At 35.3% G+C, this 12,579-nt stretch overlaps 1 protein-coding gene across 1 annotated transcript in view; it reads left to right on the plus strand.

The window, feature by feature from the left end:
* Window positions 1-12,579, plus strand: part of DPY19L1 (dpy-19 like C-mannosyltransferase 1) — a gene marked incomplete at both ends in the record, with an annotated part of 112,084 nt that overhangs the window by 73,353 nt on the left and 26,152 nt on the right. Inside the window, 2 exons of the mRNA XM_080701001.1 lie at window positions 1,618-1,677; window positions 2,478-2,558. Coding sequence (XP_080557127.1) covers window positions 1,618-1,677; window positions 2,478-2,558 — 141 coding nt within the window. The remainder of the gene's footprint in view (window positions 1-1,617; window positions 1,678-2,477; window positions 2,559-12,579) is intronic.

The raw sequence follows: 12,579 nt of genomic DNA on the forward strand, positions 1-12,579 counted from the left end.
GTATACGTTTCTTTATCACTGACTTGGGAGTCATGGGCAATTTCTACAGGAATCTATATGTGATGAATATTTAAGTACTTACTTCCAACGTAGGGAGGAAAATCACAGTGAAAGTTAACAGTGGAAAGCATAGCATCTTGCCTTTTAACCCCAGTTTACCCTATCTTCCTTTTCACTTACCAGACTTACTTAGACTAAACTAAGTTTTAGTCTTAGTGTTTGTTTCATAATGATTTTTTTATGTTTTTCCTCTTTTTTTTTTTCAGTTTCAGTAAAAATGTAAGTCATCGCTTTACAAATGACTGTATCTTCCTCTCCAGGGCTTCCACTATTAAAGTGTTTTCAAACCTTAAGTTATTCTCTACATCCTAAGTACACACACTTTAATATAGGCCAGTTTCTTGGAGACAAAAGCATTTCCCTGTTTTACTTGGAATGCATTCTACTTTTTGAGTAGTCATTCAAGTAACTCAGATAATTTTGGCTTTCTTGACTTCTAGAATCTATAAACAATTGGAGCCTCTAGTCCCAATTTAGAACCTCCTCTGCCTTTTCCTATTTTACAAATAAATGGTTATTTAGAAACCCATTTCCCCAAAATATGATTTTTCCAAATCTGAGCCACCACCCCTTATAGGTGTCGTGACTTGAGTGTATTGAGCCACGGAAATGAGGAGTTAGCATGTGGTGACACTGTGCTTTCAAACAAGGCACTGACGGAGCTTCTGCGTTTTACATTAGTAAGTTTAGTTCCTGAAATCACATACAGACGTGTACAGGGAAGCCATTGAACTGAAGATTGTATATGAATACGATCTCATCTAAGTACATATTGCAGGGAATTTCTCTTTCACTCAGTTGTGTACCTACGGTGCATCAGGTACCCTGCTAGCTACCTGAAATGGAGTTATGTCTTAGGTGTAAATTAAGCATATTTATGTATACTTCATGTTCTCATGTGTCACAACATGTGATGCTAACAGGTCTGTGCACATTTGCTAATATATTTATTGCATTTAATCATTTTGAAACCTGAATTATATTGCACTTTGTATTCTCAGATGTTAAAGACAACTTACGAAAATACTTAATTTGGATTCAAGTATTTTTGCTTTGATCTCTATATTTTTGCCAAGTTTGAAGTAGATTTAGCTTCCTAAAAGTAATATAGTCTGGGATAATATGTACTTGAAAAGACTTCAGATTTGACAGAGAAGTATTTAGTTGATCCATTAAAATACCATCTGTAGATTATCCCAAGAATCAGTAATTCTTAGCATAAGGAAAATCTTCTGTGCATATGACTGCTATCGAAATTTTGAAATTATTATTATTACATGCTTTTTGGTTCCTTGGTAACTCAGACATGTAAAAATCAATTCTAGAAATTTACATATGGTGATTTTCTTTTAAATTTTTCGGTTACTAACTGATCTAATCTGCTTTGGATAAAATAAGGCTATTTTTTGAAATCATGAGCTACAGAAATAAGCATGTGGTGATACTGTGTGGAAAATCAACGGTGTGCTAAATTTTAGATTTTTGAGAGTAATTATTTAGAATGATTATTCCTTGAATTTATATCCATAAGTATTAACTGTTATTTTCTCTACTCAGGGCTTGCTGGCAATGAAACCACATTTTCTGAAAATAAATGTATCTGAACTTAGTTTATGGGTAAGAATCAATCTATTTTAATGCATGTTTTTCTTCTCTGAAACATATCATTGGTTTTATGTTTTACTTTTAAGGAAATGGTATATGTAATGCAGAGAATCTAAAAATGTTGTAACATATTAGGGTTTAACTTTTTTTTGTGGTGCTGGGGATTGAACTTAGGGGCATCCTATCTCTGATCTACACTCCTGCCCCATTTTTTATTCTTTTATTTGAAACAAGGTCTCACTGAGTTGCAGAGGGTCTCACAAGTAGCTGAGGCTGGCCACCAACATGTGGATCCATCTGTTTTATCCTCCCAGTACTGGAGGGTTTAATTTTAATGTATCAAATTGTTCCTTTCATAAAGCAAGTTAAGATTAATCTGAGATAATAAATTCATTTTGTTTATTATTGATTGCCCACATGTTTCTTTTCTTTCTTTTTTTTTTTTTTTGGCTGGATTGCATAACCCTGAGCTGTGGGTGCTAAGGAATCCAGGCCCACGTTTCATTTAAAGACTGGCACATGTATAAGAAGCCATCAGTGGAAGGAGAATTTAATTATAATTCCTATATAGTGCTGATAAAATACTAATAATTTTGCTAATAATATTGTATGCGTGTCTTTTAACTTTTAGTTATAGCCCTTGATTTAGATCAACATGATTTATTTTAAATTAATATCCATTTATTTTAGCAATTTTTTAAAGGTAAAAAAAATAAGGATATTTATTGCATATATGGTTAAAGCTTTTTTATCTTCTTTCTTGGCTATGGTATTTAAAGCATAAAAGGTAGATTTATTATTTTATTTTGTAGGTTATACAAGGATGTCTTTGGTTATTTGGAACTGTTATACTCAAGTCTTTGACATCTAGAATCTTTGGCATTGCAGATGATGTAAGTGCATTTTGCTTAAACTTGAAAGACTGAAATGAACCGCACAGGCTGAGGATGAATTATTTGACTATTAAAGTACTACTGTTTAAACAAAATTCTAGTATGGATTCTAACCTATTTTATCTTTTTAATATCTCGATATCATTTTATTGGTCCTTCTCTATCAATAAATTTAAAAATTTAAAAGTTTAAAACACGTGTAGAGTTTTCTAATAAGAGAATCTGACTCATGTGCTTGTCCATTTGAGAACCAAGTCAGCTATTTCTTGATTCGTCCCTGATTTCCCAGCTTGTTCCATCAGTACTCTCCTTGACAGAAGTTTCATGAGTTGGAAGTTATGGAACTAGTATTTCACTTTGCAGATTTTACATAGCTCCAACTTCCTCTGGAGGCTTTAAAAAACTTCCACTTTTGTGCCAGTTCCATGCTGTTTTTAATTACTGTGACTCTGTAGTATAGAGGTCAGGTGTTGGGAAGCCTCTGCCTGCCTCTCGTTGCTGAAAACTACCTTGGCTCTTCTGAGGGCTTTGTTGTCCCAAACGTACTTAAGAACTGGTCTTTCTATCCCGTGGCATTTTCATGGGTCTTGGATTGAATCTATGGATGACTTTTAGAATAATTTTAAAATCAGTATCATTTTAATGATATTTATTCTGCCTACTAGAGTCTCAAGTACTGTATTGAAAAGTAGAGGTGATAGTGGATATCCTTGTCTTGTTCCTGTTTTAAGAGGAACTCTTGTTCCTCTTTAATGTGATGTTGGCTGTGGGCTTTTTTATATTCCTTTTATGAGGTTGAGGTATGTTCCTTCCATACTGATTCCCTGCAGTATTTTTAGCATGAATGGGTGTTGGATTTTTGTCAGATACATTTTCAACATCTATTAAAATGATCATGTGATTTTTGTCCTTAGTTTTGTTTGTGTGGTGCGTTACATGGATTGTTTTTCAAATGTTGAACCAGCCTTTTGTCTGTGAGATGAACCCAACTTGGTCATGGTATATAATTTTCTTGTTGTAGTTTTGCATATACTTTGCTAGTATTTTGTTGAGCAGTTTTGCGGCTAAGTTAATCAACAATATTGGTCTGTAGTTTTCTTTTCTTTAGCTGTCTTTATTCAGTTTTAGTACTAATGTGATGTTGGCTTTCTAGAATATATTTGGGAGAGCCCCATTTCTTTCTGTTTCATGGAATAGACTGAGAAGTGCATGGGTGAAAAACTTCCTCAACAAGACCCAAAGACACAAGAAATTAAAATGAAGATCAATATATGGCATTGTATTAAACCAAAGAGCTTTTGTGCAGCAAAGGAAACTATCAAGAGCTAACAGAATGGAAGGTTTTTGCCAGCTACTCCTCTGATAGAGAACTAACTAATATCTAGAATACACAGAGAACTCAAGAAACTCACCACCAAAAAATAATAATAATAAAAAATAACTTTTACCACTCCCATTAAAAAAATGGGCAAGTAAACTAAATAGACACTTCACAAAAGAAGAAATACAAATGACCAATAAATGATAATTGTATGAAAAAATGTTCATTATTAGCAATCAAAGAGATAGAAATCAAAACTACCCTGAGATTTCACCTAACCCCAATTATAATGGCTATCATTCAAAGCACAACAAAATACCCATCAACAGATATATGGATTACAAAACCATGGGATATGTACACAATGGAATTTTACTCAGCCATAAAGAAGAACAAAATTATGTCATTTACAGGGAAATGTATGGAACTGGAGAAGATTCTGATAAGTAAGATGTCAAAAGTTAGATGTTCTCCCTAATATGTGGAGGCTAGGGAGAAAATGGGACATGGAAGGGACTCTAGACAAAGGAGGGGAAACCTTAAATGAGTGAAGAAGGTGCCCTGCCTAAGGGAAGTGGGGGGGAGAGGGAAGCACCTCAAGGCACATGATGTACATACATAAACATCTAAGTCAGTCACTGTGCTGAACAAGGGAAGGAGGGAAGAGGGAGGGAATAGCATGGACACTGTGGAGGGCTAAATGAGTGTTGTGTGCATGTAAGTGTCTACCACCCTGAGCTCATCAAGATGTATGGTTATAAGCATCAATTACTAAAATAAATGCTGGAGAGGATGTGAAGAAGTGGGAATTAAAATAAGTTGTTGGGTAGGATTGCAAATTAGTGCAACCACTTTGGAAAACAGTATGGAGGATCCTCAGATGAATGAAAATGAACCTACCATATGATCCAGCAGTACCACTGTTGAGTATCTACCCCCAGAAATGGAAAGCAAGCTACCAAACTAATGCATGCATATCTGTGTTCATAGCTGCACAATTGCCAAACTATGGAACCAGCCAAGATCACTATCAGCAGATGATTGGATTATAAAACTATGGGATATGTACACAATGGAATTTTACTTACCCATAAAAGAACAAAATTATGTCATTTACAGGGAAATGGATGGAACTGGATAGCATGCTAAGTGAGATTTGTCAATCACAAAAAGTAAAAATTTGGATGCTCTCCCTTATATGCAGAAGCTAGGGAGAAAAGGGTTTATAGGAGGCCGTCTAGATGAAGAATGAGAAACCATAGATGAGCAAATAAGGTGACCTAACCGAAGGGGTAGGAGGGCGGAAGAGGGCGTTTTTCTAATATACTTGATATACATTCACAAAACATATCAGTCACCAAGCCAAACATGGGGGGGGCATGGGGTGGGAATTGGGTAAGGGCTAATTGAGTGATGTGTGCATGTATGTCTCTACCATCTTATACTCCATTAAGATGTAAGACTACAGTGCACCAACTAAAAACAAAAACTTCCACTTTGAAAACCAATTGTTATTTCAACAAAGCATAACTTCTGAGCTCTGGTGTCAGATAAGCCTAGGTTCAAGTCCTAATTTCCATGCTTTACTGGAGAGATGTAAGACAATTTACCAAGGTCAAAAGTACTTGCGGAGTGTAGCATGGGACTCAGTAGATACTTGGGCTGTTTCTGTACTATAAATACTACTATATATCCTACTACAGATAGTGATGCAGTGAACATGTGGTTGCATGTATTTCTTCATTAGTTATTTTGTATGGTTGTTCTAGGGACCATAACATGCATCGTAATTTAAAACTATTTACTTTAGAGTAATACTGCTTTAATTAAGGTAAACAAATATAGTGACTTTGCTCCAGTATCTCTTCCTTTCCTCTACCCTCTTTCATTTGGTTGTTATGTATGTCCCTTCATATACAAGTGCCAACAGCATAGAGTTTTGATTATTGTATTGTGGCAGTCTTATGTTTATAGTGCCTTTTGTATTTATTCATACTAGTAAGTCGGTATGTTTTCCCCGTCTATGACGAGTTGTTTTTTGCTGTAGCTTTTAAGGCTTGCTCTTTGCCTTCATAGATAAAATTGTGTGCTGTATCTAGATAAGGATCTTTTGAGTTCATCCTTTCAGATGGTTATTGAACTTGTGTAGGTTGCCATTTTTCATCTAACTTGGGAAGTTTTGGACCATTATGTCTTCAAATACTTTATTCTTTCCTGTCTTTTATGTCTCCCATCAATATGTCTGTGTGCTTAATATTGTTGCAAAGGTTTTTGAGGCTTTCTTCAGTATTCTTTAATCTTTTTTCCTCTTTACTTTTCAGATTAGATAATTTCTATTAATCTCTCTTCATGTTTATTAATTCTTCTGCCTTTGGACACTTACCAAGGAACCTATATAGTGAAATGTTTATTTCTGTTATATGTTTTAACTCTACAATTTTTATTTTTTAAGTTTGTTTCCTTAATGAAATTGGTTATTTGCTGATTTATTGGCAATTATATTTTTATTTTTTTAAACTGGATTTTCTTTCATTCTACATATTTGTAATTGCTTCTCTGAAGTTTTTGTCTGCTAAGTACATCATCTGAGCCCCTTCAGCATCCAGTTATATTGATGATTTTTTTCCTGAATATATGTCTGACTTTTCAGCTTATTTTCATGTCTCACTAAGTTTTTAAGAACTGAATATTTCAGAAAACATACTGTAGCAACTTGGGATTCTGACTTTTTTCCTGTAAGTTTTGTTGTATGGCTGCTAATTCCTTTGTTCAAGATTTTTTTGGGGGGTTTGGTTTTTAATTCTTATTTTAGGTTTTCAGCCTGACTTTCTAAATGTCACTCCAATGTCTGTGTTACTTAATATTCAGCCAATTATATTACTGTATTCCTGGGATACCAGCTGCACTTATAATGGATTATTTCTATATATTGTTGGATTTGCTTGAATCCCATTTTTAAGGATTTCTACTTATGTACATGGGGAATATCATTCACAGTTTTATAGTACTGAATTTTTCTGGTTTAGGTTCAGAGTAATGCAGACTTCCTAAAGTTGTTAGGAAGTGTTCAGACTCCTGTTTTCAGAGAGAATTTGTGTATGTAAATGTGGTATTCCTTAAATGTTAAGCAAAATTCAACATCATGGCTCTCAGGGCCTGGAATTTTTTTTGTGAGTGTTTGTTTGTTTGGTGGTACTGGGGTTCCTGGAAACCCTTCTACCTCCGGGCTACACTCCCAGACACCTATTTTATACTTTTTTAAAATTTGGAAACAGGGTCTCTTAAGCCAGCGCTGGCTTCGAACCTGCGCAATCCTCCTGTCTCCGCCTCCCAAGCACGAGGATTACAAGTGTGCACCACCGTGCCTGGCTGTGAGTAAGTTTTTAACTGCAGATTTAGTTAATTTAAGGAAATTACCTAATTCATGTAGAGTGACCTTTAGCAGTTTATATCTTTAGATGAACTTTTCTCATTTCATGTATGTCATCAAGTGGCTCATGATTGTGTGTGTGTGTGTGTGTGTGTGTGTGTGTGTGTTTGTGTGGTATTAGAATTGAACCTAGATATTTTGTTGGTTTTGAGCTTATTGCGGTTAGAATTATTTTCTTTCTTTCTTCATAGATTCATTGTTGACATATAGAAAAACTACTGATTTTTTTTTTTAGATATATTTTGTATCCTGCAACTTTGCTGACATGGCTAATCAGTAGTCTTTTGGTTGAGTTTTTGGGTCTTTTAGATATAGGATCATGTCGTTTGCAAGGCTAATTTTAGTTCCTCTCTTCCTATTTGAATTCCCTTGATATCCTTCTCTTATTGCTGTGTCAAGTCTAGAGGATTATATTGGAAAGGAGTTGTGATAGTGGGCATCCTTGTCTTGTTCCTGATTTTAGAGGAAATTCTTGCATTTTTCCCCCATTCAATTTGATGTTGGCTTTGGGATTATTATATATTGCCTTATTGATATTCAAATATATTCCTTCTATTCCAATTTTCTGCAGTGTTTTTAACATGAATGGGTGTTGTATTTTATCAGATTTTTCAGCATCTATTGATATGATGATGTGGTTTTTGTTCTCAGTTCTATTTATGTGGTGAATAGCATATATTGATTTGCGTATGTTGAACCAGCCTTGCTTTTCTTGGATGAAACTAACTTGGCCATGGTGCACAATTCTCTTGATATGGTTTTGAATACGTATAGCTAGTATTTGGTTTAGAAGTTTTGCATCTGTGTTCACCAAGGATATTGGTCTGTAATTTTCTTTTCTTGAGGTATCTTTACTTGGTTTGGGGATTAATGTGATACTGGCCTCATAGAAGGAATTTGGGAGAATTCTATCTCTCAGTTTCCCAGAACAAGTTGTAAAGTTGGGATTAGTTCTTTACTGAAGGTTTTGTAGAATTTAGCTAGAAATCCATTTAGGCAGAAGTTTTACTGCTGTTTCAGTTTCTTTGCTTGCTATTGGTTGGTTTAGGCTTGCTATGTCTTCTTGGTTCAATTTAGGTAGTTATATTTGCTTAGAAATTATTGATTTCTTCCATGTTTTCCAGTCTATTGGAATATAAATTTTCATAATAGTTTCTGATAATCCTTTGAATTTTCCCACAGTCTGTGGTAATGTCTCTTTTTTCATTTCTGATTTTAATAATTTGAATTGATACTCTCTTTTGGTTAGGTTGGCCAGGGGGTTGTCAATCTTATTAATCATTTCAAATAACCTGCTTTTTGTTTTGTTGATTCTTTGAATTATTTTTTATTTTCTATTTCATTTATTTCTGCTCTGATTCTAATAATTTCCTGCCTTCTACTGGTTTTAGAATTAGACTGTTGCAATTTTATTAGGTCCTTGAGATGTGTCATTAGGTTCTTTACTTGGCAACTCTCTGTTCTTATATGGGCACTCAATGCTACAAACTTTCCTCTTAACACTACCTTCAAAGTTTCCCTTAAATTTTGGTAAGTTGTGTCTCTACTGTCATTTAATTCCAGGAATTTATTTCTCCCCTTATTTCTGATCTTACCCACTCATCTTTCAATAGTGTATCATTGAATCTCCATTTATTTAAATACTTTCTTTTGGTCTCTCTGTTGTTTTCTACTTTTTTTCCAGTGTGGTCTGAAAAGATGGAGGGAATTATATCTTTTGAAATTGCTGGTGTTTGCTTTGTGGCCCAGGATATGATATCTTTTGGAGAAGGTTCCATGGGCTGCTGAGAAGAATGTGTATTCTGCTGTTCCTGGTTGAAATAGTCTGTATATGTCTATTATTAGGTCCATTTGGTTAATAGTGTTCTTTAGTTCTGAAAGTCTTTACTCATCTTTTGCCTTGAAGATCGATCTATAGCATAAGAGGTATGTAGCAGTCTTCCAGTATTAATGCATTTGGATCTATTTGAGATCTGATGTCCTGAAGGGTTTGTATATTTACTATTACTAGCAGGGCATATACATTTACTATCATTATATCTTCTTAGTGTTTTGTTTCTTTTAATAAAAGAAAGTGCCCTGCTTTGTCTCTTCTGCTGTGTTTTAGCTTAATGTCTGTTTGGTTTGATATCAGCATTGTTACCCCTGCTCGTTTTTGGTCTCCATTAGCATATCTTTTCCCATCCTTTTACTTTTACTCTACTAATGTCTTTGGCTATAAGGTGAGTTTCTTTCAAGTAGTATATATTTGGATGTGTGTGTATATATATACAAACATATATATAAAATGAATATATATATTTGGTGGTACTGGGGTTCCTGGAAACCCTTCTACCTTTGGGCTACACTCCGAGACATCTATTTTTTATATTTTTATTTGGAAACAGGGTCTCTTAAGCCAGTGAGGCTGGCTTTGAACCTGCGCGATCCTCCTGTCTCTGCCTCCCAAGCGTGGGGATTACAAGCATGCGCCACCACGCCCGGCTGGATTATATTTTTTAATCCACATTGCCAGTCTGTGTCTTTTAATTGGTGAATTGAGTCCTTTGATGTTCAGGGTCATTTTTGAAATATTTGTTTCCTGTCATTTTGTTATTTTTTCTGTACTTAGTTGCCCTGCTGATGAATTTCGTCTCTTCTCTGGTTCTGAAATTTGCTTCTTTTTCTTCTTTATGGTTTACTTCCTTAAGTATTTTCTCTGGTGTTGGCTTTATATTCATGATTTTTTTGAGATTCTACGCATCTTGAAACCCTTCCGTTTCTCCATCAATTCTAAATAATAATCTCACTGGAAATAGCAGTTTGGATTTAAGTTGTTTTCTTCCAGGTTCTGAATTGCATCATGCCAGTCTCTTCTGGCATTCATGACTTGGTTTTAAAATCTGGGGTGATTTCTATTGTTTTGCTTCTATATGACACATGTTCTTTTGTTCTCACTGTTTTTAAGATTTGTTCCTTGGCCTCAATATTGGTCATCTTGATTTTTACATGGCGTGGGGGAGGTCCACTTTGATCTCTTAATGGTGTTCTGTATGTCTCCTTAATGTTTATGTCCAAGTCACTTTCCATGTTTGACAAATTCCCTGAAATTATTTTTTTGAGGAGATTGTGAATACCCTTGGTCAGTACCTCTCTTGTTTCTTCAATGCCTTTTATATGTAAGTTAGGATGTTTCATGTTGTCCATAGTTGTTGGATTTTTAGGTTTTGTTGCTTAATGACTTCTGTATGCTGTTGATTGTGCTCTCCTTTTTGAATGAACTTTCTTCTAACAGTGATATTCTATTTTCCATTCCATATAATATTCTAGAATTTCTTCCTACTGCTGTCTTCATTTCATTTATTGACTCTTTGATTTCATTTCAGACCTCTTTCTGATTCTTTCTTAGTGTCTTCATTTCCTCTTTCATTTCTTGTACTCTTCCCTTGAGCCTTTCATCATATTGAAGATCAGGATTTGGAATTCTCCTTGCATTTCTTGTAGGTCAGTACTATGAATTTCCTTATTTCTTCACTTTTAATAGTTCTCTTATTTTTAGGGTTCTCAAACTTGTTTTTCTGATGTATTGGCATCTTCTCTTTTGTGGTTATTCTGTCAGATCCAATCTTAGTAGTAGGAATTTAGAGGTGTTAGCAGGTAAGCTGTCCTGTTTTTCAATGGTGAGGGTTGGTTAAGGAGGGAGGAGCTGAGGTGATGGGTACAGGAGTTGGGTAAAGTAGAGCATATTATTAGGTTGAGTAAGAATTTAAGTATAATAAGGTAGTATCTGGTTGAGAATGTGAGAGAAGGTTAGATACTAACTACAAGAGTCCTACAAGGAGTACATTAATGAAAAAAGGAAAGTTTTGAGAGAAGAGAGTAGATAGGTTAGAATGAAGAAGTTTGTAAAAGAAACCAAGGGGGGGGCAAAAAAGCACAAAGTAACAAAACAAATTACAAAAGCTATTATAAATAAAAAACAAAAAACAAATGAAAAAGGAATAAGAAAAGAAAAAATAAAGGACAAAAAATAACTAGCGACAGTGTGAGAGAAAAGAAAAAAAAAAGAAGAAAACAAAACAGCATTCCTACTAATTTACATATATAGGTCAGGGCCTGTATAATATCTGTATGTCTGTTCACTGTGGTAGATTCTGGAGTATATTCCAATGTCTCTCATTTGTTCAGTAACCTCTTGTCAGCTTTTGAACCCACTCTGAGTGTTTGCACCCCTCTCACACCTTTGACAGCTCTGTGTTTAGGTGTCACGGTGTCGCACTAGCAGAGGGTGTCCTGTGTAATCTTGGAGCGACTCCCTGTTACCCTTTGCAGGTTCTGTTCCTCGCACCTTTCCTGTGCCTCTGGAGATTTTAACTGGACAGCCTCCAGAATTGGCTGCCTGGACTTAGCCTGCTGGGGTCCCAAGGCTACTCTGGGCAGTCGTTCTCCGAGTACCGAGAAAAATAAGCAGTAACCTGGCTGTCTTGCTCATGGGTTTCTGGAGGGCACACTGTGCCACTGCGGCGGCTGCTTCTAGTGAGGAAACAGGCTTTGGATCTTTTTCTGCATCCCTGAAGTTTGGTGCCAGTCACTTAAGATGTTTTGTGGCCTCTTTCTGTACTTCAGATTCTTGGATTATTTTTCTCAATTTCTTGGGGCTGCAGCACTGGTGCCAGCCAGAGCCGACTTTTGTTTTGGGCTGGTGCCAAGATGGCACCGCCAGCCCGGCCTTAGCCGCACCAGGTCAGTTGTGTGCTGTGGCTTTTTGCAATGGATCGGGCGGTTCAGAGTACTGGATTCCTTCCTCTGTGGTTCCTGTTTCTGTTTTGGTTCATGAGCTTTATTTATTTTGTTTGTCAAGACGCTGCCTCTTTGTTAGTTGAACTTTATTTGTTTCAGCTACTGAGCTGTGCTGAGTTCTGCAGTTGCCATTTTCTTAGCTAAAATTTCTTACTGAAATTTTTGCATAAATACATGAGCATATATTGGACACTTTTTGTTGTATTATTTTTAAATGAAAAAATTATTTTTCTAATGACAGACAACATTGTGTATATTTATTGTGTTTGATGTGATGTTCTGAAATGTATATATAAAAGAATGGCTAAACCAAGTTAACATATTATTTCACATAGTTAACATTTTCAGGTAAGAACATATAAAACCCCTCTACATAGGACTTTTTGTGTGTTTTTACAAATTAACTATTTCATGATTTTCTTTTTAATTTAAAGTTACTATGTTTTGTGGTATCTGGTTTTTAACTTAAAGGTTTTTAAAATCTATTCTAG

This window comes from Muscardinus avellanarius (assembly GCF_963383645.1).
Source record: "Muscardinus avellanarius genome assembly, chromosome: 9".
NCBI classification, from domain to species: domain Eukaryota; kingdom Metazoa; phylum Chordata; class Mammalia; order Rodentia; family Gliridae; genus Muscardinus; species Muscardinus avellanarius.